The sequence below is a fragment of the Manis pentadactyla genome, chromosome 1 (assembly GCF_030020395.1).
Source record: "Manis pentadactyla isolate mManPen7 chromosome 1, mManPen7.hap1, whole genome shotgun sequence".
Lineage (NCBI taxonomy): Eukaryota > Metazoa > Chordata > Mammalia > Pholidota > Manidae > Manis > Manis pentadactyla.
In genome coordinates, this window is record NC_080019.1 from 230,766,353 (window position 1) to 230,785,891 (window position 19,539).

The 19,539-nt window shown below is 39.3% G+C and overlaps 2 protein-coding genes across 12 annotated transcripts in view; one reads left to right on the top strand and one right to left on the bottom strand.

Moving 5' to 3' along the window:
• The window catches only part of TASOR (transcription activation suppressor), a 49,381-nt gene extending 44,804 nt beyond the window's left edge, over positions 1–4,577 (top strand). For 2 of the 4 annotated variants that reach the window (XM_036878001.2, XM_036878002.2), the window contains exons 22-24: positions 522–700; positions 865–1,029; positions 1,601–2,069. In XM_036878001.2, coding sequence (XP_036733896.2) covers positions 522–700; positions 865–1,029; positions 1,601–1,656 — 400 coding nt within the window. In that variant the 3' untranslated portion in view covers positions 1,657–2,069. Of the gene's footprint in view, positions 1–521; positions 701–864; positions 1,030–1,600 lie in introns of all 4 variants that reach the window. The other 2 variants (XM_036877999.2, XM_036878000.2) reach the window with 1 other exon arrangement.
• CCDC66 (coiled-coil domain containing 66) overlaps positions 3,189–19,539 on the bottom strand; it is a 61,940-nt gene continuing 45,589 nt past the window's right edge. For 7 of the 8 annotated variants that reach the window (XM_036878010.2, XM_036878006.2, XM_036878003.2 and 4 more), the window contains 7 exons: positions 14,029–14,173; positions 13,424–13,582; positions 6,506–6,960; positions 5,908–5,948; positions 5,038–5,279; positions 4,750–4,868; positions 3,189–3,732 (listed from right to left, as the gene is read on the bottom strand). In XM_036878010.2, coding sequence (XP_036733905.2) covers positions 3,646–3,732; positions 4,750–4,868; positions 5,038–5,279; positions 5,908–5,948; positions 6,506–6,960; positions 13,424–13,582; positions 14,029–14,173 — 1,248 coding nt within the window. In that variant the 3' untranslated portion in view covers positions 3,189–3,645. The remainder of the gene's footprint in view (positions 3,733–4,749; positions 4,869–5,037; positions 5,280–5,907; positions 5,949–6,505; positions 6,961–13,423; positions 13,583–14,028; positions 14,174–19,539) is intronic. The other variant, XM_036878005.2, reaches the window with a different exon arrangement.

Here is a 19,539-nt window from a genome sequence, read left to right on the forward strand (position 1 = left end):
TTTTAAAAACTTTATTTTCAAGATATATGAAAATAGGCATTGGGCAAATCTTACCTTGCTATATGTTCATAGTTAACACTGAGGCCCAAAGGTGTAACTAACACACAGGTTGTAGCCTCATGTTTCTGGCAGGAGCCAGTAGATTCTGCCACTTGCTGCCTCTCCCCTGAAGGTGTAGAAATAGCTAAGAGCCACTATTTTTTGAAGTAAAGATTTGTATTTTGATGTCTTTTCATTAAAGCTCTAAATTAGTAAAAGCTAAAAAGAACTGTGATTTCTTAGTAAGTGAAATGACTGGTTGACATTTTAACTGAAGAGCCTAGTGCTCAGGCTTTGTACCCACAGAAATCCCCTGGACGTAATGTGGGCCGCATAATGCCCGCCCTCTCGCCTGTGAGGCGCCCCTATGTCAGGCACTGTGCTAGTAAGCAGGGCTGTTATTAGTTGCCTCAGCTGAGCAGTTAGACACCTACTAAATTTTGGAGATGCAAATGCAGCCTCTGAACTGCCCGATTTCACAGGTTGAACACCAAAGCTCTGAGTCTGCTGACTCTTCTGAGTGTCTATCAGAAGAAACATCTGGTTGAAATGTTGTCGTACCACAATTGTGATTCACAAACGCGAAATGCTCCAGAATTGGATTGCCTTATCAGACTTCAGGCTCAGAACATACAGCAACGGCACGTAGTTTTTCTGACAGGTAAAGGGTGCACTTGAGCTTTGACTGTTTAATATGGCAATTGTGGGGCTGGGGAATGGGTGGTGTTGAGCTGTTCTAGGAGGGTGGGGGCAGGGGGACAGGTATCTTTTTTTGTCTGTGACTAGTTTTAAGTGTTTTATATTCAAAACTTTTTTTTAATTTAGAAAAGAGTATCAAGATGCTTTCCAGTTATACAGATAATGGGATAGTGGTTGCAACTACTGAAGACTTTATGCAAAACTTTAAAAATCTTGTGGGCTATCACAACTCAGTCACAGAAGAAAACCTTCCACTGCTTGGTGCTAATGAGAATCTTGAGTCGCAGTCAGGTAACTTTTCAGCAGTTTTCATTTTCTTTAAGGCAGACAGAAAAAGAGGACCGGTTTTGCTCTTCTCATGTAATGCCTGTTTTGAAACCGTGTAAACAGCTTCAGGGGAAGTGTTTCAAGTCATTAATTGTTAGCACACACAGTCTGCCCAGTAGTTTACACTGCAGTTAGCACGAGTCAGTACGAGGTACCGTGGCCTGTGTGCGGCAGAGGCGGCATGTTCTCTGAGCGTATGGAAGCCTTACTGGCTGCTCTCAGCAAAGGGATGGCGCATTTTTTAAAAAGGACACCACGAGTGGGGATTGAGCCCTGAGCTACTAGATCTCCCAACCAGTTTCTAAAGCAGTTTAATAAGGCAGTAGAGATGCACAGCTTGCCTTTGTGAGGTGGCCTGTGCCTTGGTTCCAGGTTTTGTGTAAAGTGAAAGATGGTCTTTTGTTTCTGAGGAAAGCAGAGAGGAACAAGAAGTTTGATAGAGCTAACCAATTTAGCAATAATCCAGTGAAGCTAGATGTCAGAAGTTTTATTTTATATTTGTCTTGTCCGATACTGAATTACCGTATAACTTTAGATGCTGTATTGACATTAACCCCTTTGGAGCTGGGAGTTGGGATTTCCCAACATTAAACGTGAACACATTCCGCAGAAGCGTTTAGCATCGGATTATGCGGACATTCACACCTAGTGTGAGTGTTGTGACTAAGTGAACTTGTGGCAGAAGACCAAGCTTTAAGGGATTGTGGACTTGCAGATCCTGACGCGTTATATTGTGTGAGTAGTGTATAATTTTAAAACTTAAACAAATTGTGTGTTTCAATAGAGGAGGACTTTTTGTTTTTTAAATGTAGCTCTTTTAGAAAACGAAAAGGATGAAGAGGATATGTCTCTGGATTCAGGGGATGAAATCTCACAAATAGAAGTATGCAGCAATTTTCATTCAGAAATATTGGCGAAAGAGACCAAAGGATCATGTGGAACAGATCAAAAAAAGAATATTCAAATTGAGTTGCAGTCGTCTCTTGACGTGCAAAAAAGTTTATTAGAAGATAAGACTTATCAGATTGATTCTGAAGAGAAAGCTCCTAGAGTACGCTCTGCAGGGGAGAACAGCAGTTCGACTGAGCAAGATTCATATAGCAACTTCCAAGCTCATCACAGGCAATTAAATATGTCCCATCAGTTTAGTCACTTTAATGTTCTCACTCATCAGACGTTTTTGGGGACACCGTATGCCCTTTCACCAGGTCAGTCTCAAGAAAGTGAAAATTACTTTTTATCTGCTTATACTCAAAGCATGGAGAGAGAGAAATCTCCATCTCAATTAAGTCGGGGCAAAAGTGATTCTTCCAGGCCATTTTCAAAAGACAAATAAGTTATGAAACTTTTCTGTTTCTTATAATTAATATTTCATTCTCTAACAAAAGGTTTCTTGTCCTTTCTCTTCTTATTTAAATCATGATGGCCTGTAAGTTGAAGCATCTGAAAATTGAAATAAATATATATATTTTTAACATATATTGTACTTGAATTCTCATGTTGGCACTTTTAGGTTTTATGTTTATGTCACCTGTATTTCTGCTTCAAATTGGAGCCAGTTTTATATACGGAACTGGATATTTGCAAAGGAATAGGGGACAGCATTGGCTTTACATTTTTCTTCCTCTTATGTCAGAAGATGATAGTAACTAACTGCTTCTGCATTGATATTAACTGTTGTATTTATTTTAGCCTTTCTTGCATAGTGTTTTTACGTAGGTATAAGCCAGTGATGTTAGTGACTCCGCAGGAGTTTGGCTCAATACCTCAAGGTTCATCTAACACAGTTTCACTTAGATGATAAAAACTATGTACATAGGACTTAATACCAGGCAGCATTATTTTTTATCTTTAGGCTTAGCCATGTAAAAATTGCCAGGTGCTAAAATTTTGGTGAACCTATTATCTGAAAATATTTGGTAATTATGATTTTTAGTGCTTGTGTGGTCTTTAACTTCAATTTCATATTTCAAAAGAGGTTTCTGTTTATTAAGGGCATAACAACTTGGAAAAACTTCCTAATAGATTTTTAAATTCACAGATAGATGTGGGTTTAAAGTTGATCTCCACCAACAACTGCCTGTCCCTTACTAATGCAAACTTGTAAATGTTTTTTATTGTAGAAACTGCAGTTTTCAAAGTCACAAAAATTTCCATGAGCCCAAACTGGGGGTTATTTTAGTCACAGCTGGGATGTGTTAAATCAGACCTACCTTTTGGCACCTCAAAAGAACTTTTGGAGTTCTACCCTTTTAAATCGTTTTATAGAGCAAAGTTAATGTGGTATTTCAATTAATGAACTACATATTTTAAAAAGTGTGTATGTATAAGGATGTTAACAGGTCAGAAACTCCAGACTGTGTCAAGGTAAGTAGAATGTGTTTTTTTATATAGGGCTTAATTACCCAGCTTGAAACAAGAGCAGAAAAATAGGGTTTTTTTTTTTAAGTTTTTACAAAAATGTCTTTTATTGTAAAAATTATACACACAGCATTTTACTAGATAAGGTACAAGTTTTAAATAAGCATTTTAGAAATCTATTTGAAAACTACAGCTAAGCAACAAGAACATTTTCTACATTTAAAATGAAGGACTAAAATTCTCCTCTTGATTTGCAGCTAAAGGCATGAGATTTGTTTCCAACTCCCTTTGCTTCTGGAGAAGGCCCTGAAATCACATTGATATGTTATTAGTAAAGTGGGCAGCAGACTTGTAAATTGTTCCTATTTTACATTTCTGTCAATCCAGAATTATATTTACTTTGAAAACATGTAGTGAATAAGCTCAGTTATTTAAGGCCATAACTGACAAAGCTTATCTTAGAGCTTATCTTAGCCCAGCAATTCGTATACTAGGTGTTCTTACTTGGATATTACCATTAACTAATGGGGTTGAGATCTCCCTGTCCCCCAGAAGCTCTTAAGGGGACCACTGAAGAAGTCTGTCTGCCCTGTGCTGGGTTGTACTGGTTAACACAGGTCCCTGTGGAACAAGATGTGTACATATTCCTTCCTCTTGACCTCTGGTCTCCACTCAGCTAGAAGGAAAGGAGCCTTGTCACCTCTATTGTGTGGGCAACCAAAGAGCATTCAGAAAACTAAACTAAAGGAGCTGCTTTTCTAGCTCTCTAGAAAGATAAGCAAGCAACACTTGCAATAACTGGAAGGGGCACCCCTAAAATGGCAGAGGTTTTCCCTTCAAATACAAAAAGCAGACTAACTGCAGAAACCAATTTTGCAAGCAGCTAAAGCCAGCTGATGGAAAAAAGTATTAGGAAGTGTGTTACCTGAGCAAGCTAATAAGAAGTCACTATAGTCTGGGTAAGGTTATGTGTATATTTCACACTAAATTACATGACTGTTCTGTTCAACATTCATCATAAGAAGCAAGAGCTGCCTTACTATGAATTTATTAAAGAGGCGTTATGTATTTTCTGGTTTTAGGGCCTTTACTGATCATGTTGTACCTGTTCAAATGTATGCATTTTCCATTCAATAAAATTTGTCCTAATATTTGAAGTATCTCATGATTTTCATACAGGAAAGAAATATGCTTAGAGATGTAATGTTAAGAAACGTGAAGTCCCTCCCTTCAAGGTTAACATACAGGCATTGTCTTGTTTTTAAACTGGGATATGGGAAACACAGAGCCATCCACACCCACCAACAGTGAAAAAGCTCCTACCTGTCTCAGTGCCGACAGTCCCTTAAGGATTGCTTCCTGACGATCCCGGTTTTTCACCACATTAGGATTAAGGAGGGGGTCCCTCGTGTGGTCATAATCAAACAGTTCTTGCTCACAGTCTGAAGCCAGGTGAAAATGACAGAAGTGAAAGACATTCTAGGATGATACAGCCCTGTGCTGTAATGTTAAGTAATACTCAGTGAAGAATTCAGTGACGGACCCTGTCCTGGGGCCAAGCCTTATGGAAACTTACTTAAGGGTAGGAGGGGTACTTGGACTGTGACTTACCCTGTGGAGGGTGACACTGAGGCTCCTGGGTTAAAGGCCTAGACAGTGGTGCGTCTGGATCAAGGTAATAGACCTCACTGGTTCGCACATACGGAATAAAATTGGATGGTTCAGAAATCCCAGGTGGTAATTCTGTTTGATTACTTCCCGATACCAGATTTTCTCTTTCATAATGGCTGCTTTTTAGTGTCTGAGTTTGTTGGGTTCTGTTTTTTGCTGCTGAAAGGGGTGGTGATTGAGACCTATATTTAAAAAAAAAACTAAAATGCTTAAACAAGAATTTGAATTAAACCTTGAGTTTAATCTACATGTCCTGGAACACCTTAGGAATACTGGAGAAGTTTGAGTTCTATGATCTTCCTAAAAACAGGGCAACAGAATGGGATTGAGTTTATATATATATATACATATATTCTGGTACAGAGTAAAAAATTACTAGATCCTGAGGGTCAATGCTAGTTGGGTTAATTTAAGCCTCGTGTTTCTCCTCAGATATAATGTACTTACCACCGAAACTAAACTTGCTGTAAACCCACATTCTGACATGACCAGCCGGTCCATGCATAGACCCAGGACATCTACCCGTTCTCGGTCTCCCCTTCTGAACTTCTCACTACCTACCAGTTGTGTCTTCCCTCTCCCCTCAATCCAAGCGGAATGCCTAATCTAAGGAGACAACAGGAAACGTCACCCACATTCCTGCCCAGGACACCCAGCCCATCTTCAAACTCAAGGAAAATGCCAGCGTTCCCCTTAAAGTGTTACTCCTCACCTGGAAGTCACACACTTTGCTGTTACTGTCTTCATATACAGACACATGTTTTAAGCAAGTAGTTTGTACCTAGGGAGTCGACCTGACCCATAACCTACCTTTCCTTGCTGAATGAATGACTTTTCAGAGTCTCTTCTTCCTAAAAGATGGACAAATACAGAAAGGAGTAATAACATTTCCATCTGTCCCACCAACATTTGATCACTTGTTGAAATTTCAGGATAGTATCTGATTAGCAGCTACTAGATAAAGGTACAGAAACGTTGCATGTTCCCAGAATTGGGAGCAATCCAGTAATTCTTAATTATCCTCTTCCTATATGGACTATAAATGAGTTTCAAGTGGTAGCATTAATCTATAAAAGCTTAAGTGTAATCTCTATTAAAGGATCTTTAGGTAAACGCTTTTTTTTTTGGGCGGGGGGTCCATGTAGTCTCTGTTGTAACTACTAAAATTCTGTTTGCAGCCATCCATGGACGGTATATATCAGAAAGAGCACAGCTGTGTTCCTGTAAGACTTTATTTACAAAGGGCAGGCAGCAGAATGGGCTGGTAAAAAAACTAAAGCAAACCTTCAGAACTCTTGTTCACATGACACCCTTGTCAAAACATGTATGCATGTATGTGGGGGAGGACTGTTTGCAATCTAGAAACATCAATACGTGTTTTAAAACATTTCTAAAAAAAAAGTCTTACCGTTCTGACTGGATGTCCCCTGACATCCAGAGCTGCTGGTGACGTTCCTCTATTCTGGGAAGGGGGCCCAGGACTGTTTCTTTCTACCAAATGAAGCAGTTCCATCTGCCTTCGTACTTTTTTTTCTTCTCTTTGCTTTTGAAGTTGTTTAGGGTACTTTTCTGATGCTGGAATATATCTTTTGAGTGGTTTGTTTATATTCCAGTCAGGCCTTTTAGGACATGTCACGTGTTTTCTTTTTTGTGTTCCTACGAGCTGGTCACTGCACCAACTGGCTTCTTTCTGTAGCTCGGCTCCTGCGCCCTGACTGAGCACTTCTGGCTTGTTTCTCTTGGTGTTAAACTGTTGGTTAAGTTCAGCAGGAACCTCAGGAGATGGGCAGTTGATAATTTCCCTCTCTGTCACTGATCCACAGCATGATTCGGCATTAGTGAATATGCCTGTATTGAAGTCATCTAAAACAGTTCCAGGTTATTAGTATTTTAAAAGTGTGGTAACAACAAAATTTATCATTTTAACCATTTTTTCCCAAAAGTATTACATTTATTAGTTACTGCCCTCTAAAACATTATTTTTATTCAAAACAAATTCTATACCAGTTAAACATTTCTCCATTTCTCCTTCCCCACAGTCCCTGGCAACCACCATTCTACTTTCTGTGTGACTATGACAGCCCTAAGTACCTTATGTAAGTGCAGTCATCCAGGACTTTTGTCTTTTTGTGACTGGCTTATTACACTTACCATAACGTCCTAAAGGTTCATGTTTTGGTGAGAATGTCCTCCCTTTTTAAGGCTGAGCACCACACCCCTCACTGCACGCATACACCGCATTTTGTTCACCTGTCAAGGGACGCTTGAGCAGCTGCTGCCTTGTGACGGTTGTAAGGCTGCTGTGAGTGAACACGGGCATCCAAATGTCTCTTCAAGCCTTGGCTTGAAGGGTGCATACCCAGAGGTGGCATTGCTAGATCATATGGTAAGTGTAGTCTTTTGAAGAACTACCTACCATACTATTTTCTGTAGCAGCTGTACCATTTTATATGCCCATCAACAGTGCACAAGGGTTCCAATTTCTCTGTTTAAAGAATACAGTTCAGTGGCATGAAGCACACTCTCAACGCCACAAATTCCAGATCGTTCATCGCCCCTGTGCCTACCTAGTAAGCGGTGCCTCTACATCCCTGCCCCCTTCTAACCCCCAACAACTTCCATCCTACTTTCCGACCCTACGAATGTGTCCACCCCACACCGTAATTCCTCATACAAGTGGAATGGTATGTTTGTGTCTTCCTGCAACCACTCCCACCCTGTGTCCAGCTGATTGCACTCAACATGTCTCCAAAGGTCATCCATGCTGTAGCAGGTATCAGAATTTCAGATAATTCATTCTTAGCATCACAGAATGTAGACCATTCTTAAAACTTTCCACAGGATTGTCCTGGTTTTTACATTTTCTGAGAGAGTCGAGTCCACATTTTTTCTATGAATGGTAACTGACAAAATAAGCTATGTAAAAGCCTCTAAGTGATATGTAAGGTTTTTTTCTTACTTGATTTTAAAGTAACTATGTACATAAATATAAAGGGATCTAGAAACCGTTATTTCTTCTCAATGGAACTGAAAAATTTCAGAACTAAATTTTTACAGAAAAGTTAACTGATTGTAGTCATGTTGCATTTCATGGATCTTTAACTCATACCCTTGTGCTTTAGCCTGCACACCATCCCTGAATCACATACAACCTTTTACCTCTCTCCATTCGAAGGAAAGAAAAAGTTCACCACTCAAAGGAGACGTCTGAAATTTTCCTACTAATATAACATTGAGGGAGGTGCTTAGCCACCACAGCTGTGTAACCAACTGAGTGACAACTTTGCAAAGGCCTTCTTTCACTTACAATTCAAACTAAATTCACGATTAGCTAATGAAGGATCTGAGAAACATTTTTAAAAACCCTAAAAAACAGTCCAGTTATTGCTGTTTGTCTCAGACACTTAGAAGTGTGTCACTCGGGCTGCAGCTGTTCTAGGAGCAATCCCTGGTAAGGCTGCTGCCTTCCTTCACTCCACACCCTCTTGACCAACCCTGCTCTCTGCCCTGCAGGTTCACTGGTATCACCTGTACCAATGGGCTCCTGGGTCCTCTGGCTTCTGCTTCTGTCAAGAAGTTCATTAGCAAGTTGAAGGGAGGGAAAAAATTGAGGCTATTCCAGTGGTTTGTTCCCTGCGCTGACTGCAGGTGCCTGTCCCTTTACCAAGTGTCACTGCTCCCCTTAAAGCTACCACTGTATCTTTTGTCTCCAGGTTCCAGTAATAGTGCAGTTCGTACTGGCACCGCAGTCATGCCCTAGCTCTGACTCCTTCATACCATCCTTCAGAAATAGTCCCTTTCAAAATAAATCATCTTGAATCCTATATTTTGGGACCCTGGCTGATTAAATCCCCTTGTTTAGAGCTGCCTGGTGATAACACACATAATTTTAGTCTTAAAGACTGTTTCACTTTCCCTTAATTGAGGCATAAGATTTATATAGCTTTCTCATTTACCTAGACACAGGGAATACACTGAATCAGATTCTTCACACGTAAGAGCAAACTTAGCAAAAAAAAATACCAGGACCTCATATTAGAACTGCAGATACGCAGGGGCTTGGGCAGGGCAAACTCCACCTCAATGTTCAAGGTTCCTTTCTACCTTCCTGTCACGTGGGTAATTCCATATGTACTGAAGTAAGGTCTAAAATTAACTGGCAGAAAACAGCACTGTGATAGGGGGCAAATCTCCTTAAGACATTGTGGGCTTGAGGCTTTGTGCTAGCCAACTCTAGAGTGGCTTTTTGATACTGCTAGACAAATACTGCCTCTGAACTTAATGCCAGCCAAATCTGTTTGTCTCTCTCTACACTACCACGGGATCCTCAAGACCACAAAAATGGAGAAGAGGGTCCACTGGTAAATTAAAAAGTGAAGAGTCCCATCTCAAAATGGCAACCTAGGAAGATCCTGAACTCACCTTCTCCTGCAGACACACTGCATCTACAGCTACATACGAAACAATTCAATCTGAAAAACAAGCAAACTAACTAAAAACTGGCTTCAGTAACTTACACATTGGATAAGTAAGAAAGAGACCACATCAAGCTGGATAGGAGAGGCTGAGACAGTCTAGCCATAAATCCCACTCCAGTGCAGTGACTCACAATCAGAAAAAAATCCTCAAAACCTAAGCTTCTCCCTGATGAGCAAGGGGTGTGAACCCTCCATCCGGCACCCCAACTTTTAAGACATGCACTTGAAAGACAAACTCCACAAACATCCGGCTTTGAAAACCAACGGTACTCATGTCCACAAGACTCTCAAGGCTACAGGGGAAGTAAGAAAGCTCTTGAGGGGCTTATGTGTTGACTCACTTGCCCCAGGTCCCAGAGCAGAAGCAGCAGCCAGTTGCATCCAGACTTTATCTGAAAAGGATTCATTTACTTTTAAGTGTCAACTTGAGGAGCAAGCTTCTAACAACACATCTAGGCACTTGCTGGGATACCCTCCGGGGAATGAACCTGGTGGGCACCATCTTTGTCAGAACTTTAAACTCCAGGCCTGTCCTGTCTCCCCAGCGGGTGCCTTCTCTCCCACCTCCCTCTGCCCTGCTCCACAGTGCCAGCACCTACTGGAAGGGAGCTTTTACATGACTCTGATGCTCTGGGTTTTGTGGCTGCTGCCTAGAGGACACAAATCAATGCTACATACCACATTAACAAAATGAAGTGTAAAGACCATTTGATCATCTCAATAGATGCAGAAAAAGCATTTGGCAAAATTCAGTATCATTTATAATAAAAACTCTGAAAAAGAGTATAGAGGATTATATGTCAACATAATAAAGGGAGTATATGACAAACCCACATAGAATATGCTCAAATGTTGAAAAGCAGAAAGTTTCCCCTAAAGTAACAGAACAATGCTTGCACTTGCCACTTTATTTAACATAGTACTGGAGTCTAGTCTTGACCACAGCAATTAGGCAAGATAAAAAAATAAAAAGCATCCAAATTGGAAAGAAAGAGGTAAAACTCCCTATTTGCGGATGATATACTATATATAGAAAACTCTTTTATAAAGACTCCAAAAAACTGTCAAAAACAAATTCAGTTCAGTTACAGGATATAAAACAAATATACGAAAATATATTATGCTTCTTTACACTAACAATGAACTACCAAAAGAATTAAGAAAAACCATTTACAACTGCATTAAAAAGAATAAAATATCTAGGAATAAATTTAATGGGTAAAAGACCTTCAGACATTAAGAAACTGAAGACACAAATAAATGGAAAGATATTCCTTGCTCATGGACTGGAAAAATTAATATTGTTAAAATGTCTGCCCTACCCAAAGCATTCTAGATTTAATCCAATCCAGATCAAACTTCCAATGGTATTTTTCACAGAAATAGAATAGTCCTAAAACTGATATGGAACCACAAAAGTCTCCAAATAGTCAAGCATTCTTGAGAAAGATGAACATAGCTGGAGATACCAAACTCTGATTTCAAACTATGTTACAAAGCTACAGGAATCAAACAGTATGGTACTGGCAAAAAGCAGACACATAGATCAGTGAACAGAAATATGGAGCCCAGAAATAAATGAACACATATACGGTCAATTAATTTATGACAAAGGTGCTTAAGCATGTGCTAAGCAATGGGGAAAAGACAGTCTCTTCAATAAATGTTATTGGGAAAACTGGACAGCTGAATGCAAAAGAATGAACTTTATCATAAAAATGAACTCAAGATATATTAAAGACCTGAATATGAGACCTGAAAACAAAGCTCTCAGAAGAAAACAGACAGTAAACTCCTTAATGTCGGTCTTGGCCATGAGTTTTTGGATTATGACACCAAAACCAAAAAGTAACAAAAGTAAAACAAGTGGAACTACATCAAACTCAAAAGCCTCTGCACAACATAGGACACCATCAACAGAATGAAAAGGCAACTTAATGAATTGGAGAAGATCATTGTAATCATGTTACCTATCTGATAAGGTTGTTAACATCTAAAATACAAAGAACTCATACAATGCAACAGCAAAAAAAAAGAAAAATAAAAACTTACTAAAAATGGGCAGATCTAGACAGTTTCCCAAAGAAGACACAGAGATGGGCAACAAGACATGAAAAGATGTTCAACATCAGTAATCATTAAGGAAATGCGAATCAAAACCACAGTGAGGTATATATCACACCTCAAAACCGTGATCCAACAATTCCACTTCTGAGTATTTATCTGAAGGAAATGAAACACTAACTTGCGAACATATATACACTCCCATGTTTACTGCAGCATTATTTATGATAGCTAAGACATGGAAGCAATTTATGTGTCCATCAACAGATGGATAAAATATTATATATGCACAGAATGGAATTCAACCATAAAAAATAATGAGATCTTGCTACTTGCAACAAGAGGTATACACTTTGAGAGTCTTGTGTTAAGTGAAGTAAGTCAGAGAAAGATGTATGATCTCACGTGTGGAAACTTAAAAACAAAAAGATACAGAAAATTGATGGGTGATTCAGCTGGGGAGTGAGGGAGATGGGCAAAATGGGTGAAGGGGGTCAAAAGGCAGAACCTTCCAGTTAAAATATAAATAAGTCCTGGGGATATAATATACAGAGCATGGTGACTACAGTTAATAATACTGTATTGTACATGTAAAAGTTGCTAGGAAAGTAAATCTTAAAAGTTCTCATAAGAAAAAATACTTCATAGCTGTACAATGACAAAATGTTAACTAGATTTACTGTGGTTATCATTTGCAATATATACAAATACTGAATCATTATGTCACACACCTGAAACTAATGTTAAATATACCTAAATTTAAAAAAAAAGTGAAAGGTGAAGAGATTTCCCAAATTAAAAAAAAAAAAAAGATTCTCCAGACAGGTGAAGGGCTGAAAGGATTCCTAATACCCAACATGATATTGCCTTATTACCTATGCAAAATTTAAACTGAGCACATGAAAAGATGCTGAACATCATTAGTCAGAGGGAAATGCAAATCAAAACCACCATGAGATGCCTCTTTAAAACCACAAGAACAGTAAGTTGAGAAAGGATGCAAAGAACTTTGAACCCTCATACCTTGCTAGTAGGAATGTAAAATGGCACAGTTAGCTGCTCTGGAAAAGAAGCCTGTTAGTTCCTCAAAATGCTGAATATACAATTACCACATGACTCAGCAATACTACTACTCTTCTTTCTCAAAAAACCTGAAAATACATTTCCATATAAAGCCCAATACATGAAAGTTCATAACAGTATATTTATAATAACCAAAAAGTGGAAGTAACCCAAATATCCATCAACTGATAAAGGAATCAATAAAATGTGATATACCCATAAAATGGAATATTATAAAGCAATAAAAAGGAAAGAGGTAGTGATACATGCTACAACATGGATGAACCATACAGCATTATCCTAAGTCAAAGACCCCAGACCAGGAGACAATGGGTATGATTCGATATATGAATGTCCAGAATAGGCAAATAGAGACAGAAAGTAGCTTAGTGGTTCCCCAGGACTCAGGGGAGGAGGAAATGGGCCCTGACTCCTGAGGAGGAAAGGTTACTTCGTGGTGATAAAAATGTTCTACAATTCATTGTGGTGATGGTTGCACAACTCTAAACACAAAAACTGAATTGTATTTTACAAAAAAAACCCACTTTGTAACCTTTTTTAAAAGAGCAAGTTTTATGCTATGTGAATTACCTCAAAAAAGCTATTAGAGCAAAACCAAGAAATTTTTTTAATTTTAAACTTTAAGTTAACTGAACTTAATTCTACTTGTGACTTTCATTTTAAGTAAATTTTAAACCAAATCACAATTTCTAAACAAATACCTGTTTGCACAGCAGTATCTTTCTTTGGAGAGGCTCTATTATTGACACATGTATTCAGTTTATCACTGACTTCATCCAAGTCATGTCTTGAATCTGAAATGTTGTGAGTAGATGCATTATACTCCATTTGTGTTCTATCAACTGGCGAGAGAAAATCATCTGGTAAAAAGACAGTTCAGGAATATTATTGAAATTATGTGTAGCAGCAACTAAATGCACACAAGACTCAATCAATCAGGACGAACATTGCCAACAAAATTTACAAGGCTAGCCTAATGTTTCTTATGAAAAGTTACCTGCATTCTTATCCCTTACTGAATTTAGAGAAACCACTTTATAGATTTCTCCATAAAACTGGGTAAAAATTACACATTTTACCTACTGTGAACAAAACAAAATTTACATGAAAAGACACGAAAACTGTAACATTATTTCTACTCTTGAGGCAATTTCCCAAATAAAGTAAACATTAAAAAATTAGCTCAAGGTCTAAAATTCCTTTAAAAATGTTTAGTTAATAGGTGTATTAAAGATATTAAGAATAGGAAAATATTTAAATTATTCTTCAAAAGATACTATAGGTGAATTTCTAATCAAGTGCTTACTGCCAAGATTTCTGATCAATCTAGAAGTGTCATGTCCCTTCTTGGCCAATTCTCGGATTCTCTGTTCCTGTCTCAGTCTCTGTGCCAGCTCCTGTGCTCTCTGCATCGTCTGGTACAGCTCATTTGTCTTGAGAGTCACGATCTCCTGTCAGTATTGAAGTGCACAAAATTATTAAATATAATTATCAAACATGTACAGGCTTGACTATTCTCTTAGTAGATATTTTCTCAGCTCCTGCTGGGTTCCAGGCACTATTCAAGATAATGGGGACCCAGCAGCCAATGAATTGGAGCTTACATTTTAATATCTTTGCCTATGGCTGTATTAGAACACAAACATAAGAACTCTTTTACTTATTAAAGTTTAGTAATGAAAGTTTTCAGGATTTCTAAAACCAATGGTCAATTCTATCAGAAATCTAAGATGAAAAATTGATTACTAAATGGCAAAACGAAGATTTATAGCCATTTTCTGTAATTCAAGCAAATGATCCTTTGATATTTACACGTACACAGTTATTTCACAGTAGTTGGCTCAGCCTATTCAAGATAATGAAATTGGGACCCAAGGCCATATGTCCCTTCATCAGCCAGCTTTGGAGCGAAGGCTTTAAGGAGGTAAAGGAAACAAAATGCAGGCTCTCAGCGCCACCCTCACACCTCCAGAGGAGGTGCGCTATGCTCTACTCTAAAGCTCATGAATCTCTGGCAATTGAACGTCATTGTATGATTTGCTCTTTATCAGGTCAGCTCAAATATGACATCTGACACCACCATATTTATACTGTCTGCACTACTTAATATATGTGTTCTCCTAGCCGACAAGATAGCCCCTCTTCTTGAAAGAATATTAGTAGCAGTGTTCCTTATGTAGTCAGAGATAACCTCTGACAGAGCAACAAATTGTATCCTCAATCCTAAGAAAACACTGCAAATATATGCTCCTGTACACAAGTGGACACAGACAGAAAAGCCAATCATGTCTAGAATATTCATTAATAGTAATTGCTTAGAAAACATTTCAAAATCAAGTACATGGATAAGTTTTGTGCTGTAATATAGTAACTTATCTTGACTTCCTCAGCTGAGGAAAAACACAGGCAATATAATGCCTGAAATAATAAAACCTCCAGAGGGAGGCTGACAAGAAAAAAATGGAAAAGTAGGAAGGCAAGGTGGAAACCTCCTCCCAAAAACACATGGAAGAAGAATATACAGCAAATACACCTAAACCTGAAAACGAACTAAGACTGGAGAACAGACCACTTACACCTGGGGAAGAAGAGAGGATCACACAGAAAATGGTAAACTGACAGAGTCAGGACTGAGTGGGACCCCAGCCCTTTCCCCGTCCCAGCCCACAGGCGGGAGAGAGGAAAACGCAGCAGGGAGGGGTGGGAGCGCAGGCTTGCCGCACACCTGGCCCTGGAGATCTGCCCCAGGAGCGCGAGCCCACACCACATGGGTTCCGGTGATCGGCGGGGCTGGACACCAGCGGCAGGTGGGACAATCTGGGAGGCGGGGACTCCAGCCATCGCAGAGAATGGGCATGCTCCCCCGAGTCTGGGACCCAAAGCACAGGTGGCAGTTTCAAAGACTTGTCGGCAGTTTTGGAGCGAAGGCTTTAAGGATGCCAGAGGGCACAGGGCGGCCCAGCCCACGGCAAGGCCAGGAGCCTTCTGCACTGATAACACAGGTGGCAGATGAAGCAAAAGCTGGGGCAGACTCAGGTCACTACAGCGGACAGACAGACAGAAAAGTGACCCCGCCCACCGAATGTCGACACCTGAGGCTCCCACAAAGTAGAACCAGGTGCCAGAACGTAGATGGCCTTGAGCTTCTGGGCACTGTAGGACGCCTTCTCCATGAAGCTATTGCTCTGCAGGCCAGGAAGCATAGCTATCTAATACAAAGGAAGGACACAGAAACCCCGACAAAATTAGTAGGCAGAGGAATATAATCCAAACAAAACTATGGGACAAAAGTCCAGAAAGAGGGCTAAATGAAATAAAAATAAAAGTCATAAATCTGTTCACAGATTTACAAAAAAACATTCAAGATCTTAGTGAGGACTTCAACAAAGAGACAGAGGACCTGAAAAAGAGCCACTCAGAGCTGAAGAATGCCTTACCTGAGATGAAACGTGCACTTGAAGGAGACAATGAATGAGATGGAAATTAGAGAACAGGAACCCAACGTAGCAGAGGAACAGAGAGAGAAAAGGATGTCTAGGAACGGAAGAACAAGAGCGCTCTGACCAGTCCAAATGAAACAATATTCACATAGTAGGGGTACCAGAAGGAGAAGAGAAAGACAACGGGATAGAAACTCTGAGGAAATAATTTTTGGAAACTTCCCAACTTTGGGGAAGGAAATAGACACTCAGGTCATGGAAGCACAAAGACCCTCTAAATACAGGAACCCCAGGAAGAAAACACCAAGACATATAATGATTAAAATGGCAAAAATCAAGGATAAGGAGAAAGTATTGAAAGTAGCCAGAGAGAGAAAAAAGACTCCTTAGAAGGGAAACCCCATCAGACGATCAGCAGAAACTCTACAGGCCAGAAGGGAGCGGCACCAAATATTTCATGTATTGAAACAGAAGGACCTTCAACCAAGAATCCTCTACTTGGTGAGATTTTATCATTTAAATTTGAAGCAGGGATTAAACAATTTCCAGATAAATGGAAGTTGAAGGAACTCACCACCATGAAGCCAGCCTTACAGGGTATGTTAGAGGGGCAGCTGTAGATGGAAATGACCCTAAGGCTAAATAGCTTCCACCAGGGAAAATAAACCCACAGTGAAGGGAGTAGACCAATTAATTACCAAGCAAGTATGAAAATAAAACAAAAAAGCAAAATCAACTGTACACAAAATCAGTCAAGGGATACAGAAAAAGTGCAGATTATGACATCTAATACAGAAAGTGTGGAGGAGGAAGAAGAGGAGTAAGAAAAAAATACTTTTAGATTGTATTTGAAACAGCAATTGGCAATTTAAGACAGACTGTTACATAGTAAGGAAGCTTTCCTTGAACCTTTGGTAACCACAAACCTAAAGCCTACAATAGATAAACACAGAAAAAAAATTTTTAAAGAGAAATCCAACCACAACACTAAAGAAAGCCATCAATAACAAAAGAGTATACGAGGTGAAGGAAGGAATGGATAGGAGCTATAAAAACAGCCACAAAACAATTAATGACATGGCAATAAGTACATATCTATCAAAAAATCACCTTTAATGTAAATGGACTGAATGCACCAGTCAAGACAGAGAACAGCAGGATAGATAAGGAAACAAGACCCATTCATATGCTGCCTAAAAGACTCCTTTCAGACCCACACGGCTGACACACAGACTAAAAGTGAAGGGATAGAAAAAGATACTTCATGCAAATAGGGAGAAAAAAACAAGAGTAGCAATACTTGTATCAGACAAAATATATTTCGAAACAAAAAGTCACAAAAGACAAAGAAGGACGTTACATAATGATAAAGGGGTCAGTCCAACAAGAGGACATAACCATTACATGTATCTATGGACCCAACATAGGAGCACCTAAATAAGTAAAACAAATACTAACAGAATTAAAGGGGAAAATAGATTACAACACAGTCACTGTAGAAGACTTTAACACACCACTCATATCAACAGACAAATCAACCAGAAAAAAATGAATAAGGAAACAGAGGCACTGAAAGACATTAGGTCAGATGGACCTAACAGACATCTACAGAACATTCCACCGGAAAGCAGCAGGATACACATTTTCTCAAGTGTATATGGAACGTTCTCCAGAATAATCAGACACTAGGCCACAAAAAGAGCCTTACTAAATTCAAGACTGAAATTGTATCAGGAAGCTTCTCAGACCACAATGGTATGAAACTAGAAATAAATTACAAAAAGAAAACAACAAAGCCTACAAACATATGGAGAATAAACAAAATGCTTCTAGATAATCAATGGATCACTGAACAGATTAAAACAGAAATCAAGCAATATAGGGAGACAAATGAAAACAAAGACTCAACAGCCCAAAATCTGTGAGATGCAACAAAGGCAGTTGGAAAGTACACAGTAATACAGGCTTACCTCAATAAACAAGAACAATCCCAAATAGTCTAAAGCCACAAATAAGAAACTGGAAAAAGAAGGAAAAAATGAAGCCCAAAGTTAGTAGAAGAAGGGACATAATAAAGATCACAGCACAAATAAAACAGAGAAGAATAAAATAATAGAAAAAAAAATCAATGAAACCAGAAGCTGGTTCTTGGAGAAAATAAACAAAATAGATAAACCCCTAGCCAGACTTACCAAGAAAAAGAGTGTACACACATTAACAAAATCAGAAATGAAGGAATAATCAAAATAATATCACAAAGAATTACTAGAGAATACTGTGAGAAATTATGACAACAAACTGGATAATCTAGAAGAAATGGACAACTTTCTAGAAAAATAGTACCTTCCAATATTGACCCAGGAAGAAAGAGAAAAGCCGAATAGATCAATTACCAGCAATGATATCGAACTGGTAATCAAAAAACTCTCAAAAAACAAAACTACAGGTCCAGATGGCTTCAAAACTGAATTCTACCAAACATTTAAGGAAAGAGCCAATACCCATCCTTCTTAAAGTCTTCCAAAAAGAAGAGGAGGGAATACTTCCAAATTCATTCTAAGGCCAGCATCACTCTACTACCAAAACCAAAGACACCACAAAAAAAAAAAAAAAAAAAAAAAAAAAAAATCACAAAATTATAGACCAATATCCCTGATGAACATAGATGGAAAAATCCTCAATAAAATATTGACAAAGCAAATTCAAAAGTACATCAAAAATATCATCCGTCATGACCAAGTGGGATTTCTTATAGGGATGAAAGGATGGTACAATATTCACATATCAATCATGATACACCACATTAACAAAAAGAAAGAAAAACCATGTTTGAAAAGATGGCGGCATGAGAACAGAGACAGAGGCTTCCTTCTAAAACCGTATACAATTAGAAAATAGAGTTGGTGCAACCAATCCTGAGAGAGCAACAGGAAAGAGGACGGCGCCAGACTGCACACACCTGGAGAAAAGAGCAGACCTCACGGAACGGGGTAACGTACCAGAGCTGTGGCTCCCGGGACCTGAGCCCCTCCCCAACCCCAGCTCACCGGGGGGAGGAAGAGAAACGGAGCAGGGAGGGAGTGGAAGGCCTGGGACTGCTGAATACCTGGCTCTGGAGATCTGCGCTGGGAGCACAAACCTACATTTCATGGTGCTTTCATGAGACTCGCATGACTACCGGGTTGGAAAGTTAATACAGGCAGAATTCCTGGGGAGACTGGGATTCCGGCCGCTTGTGGAAAGCAGGGATCCATATCCAGCTGCTCTGGAACAAAAGCTTATACCTGTGTGACCGGCCCACTGGCTCAGGCAGTGGAGACAGGGACATCAGCCAGGAGGCGGGAACAGCTCTTTCCTACCCCCAGGCACCAGTACCG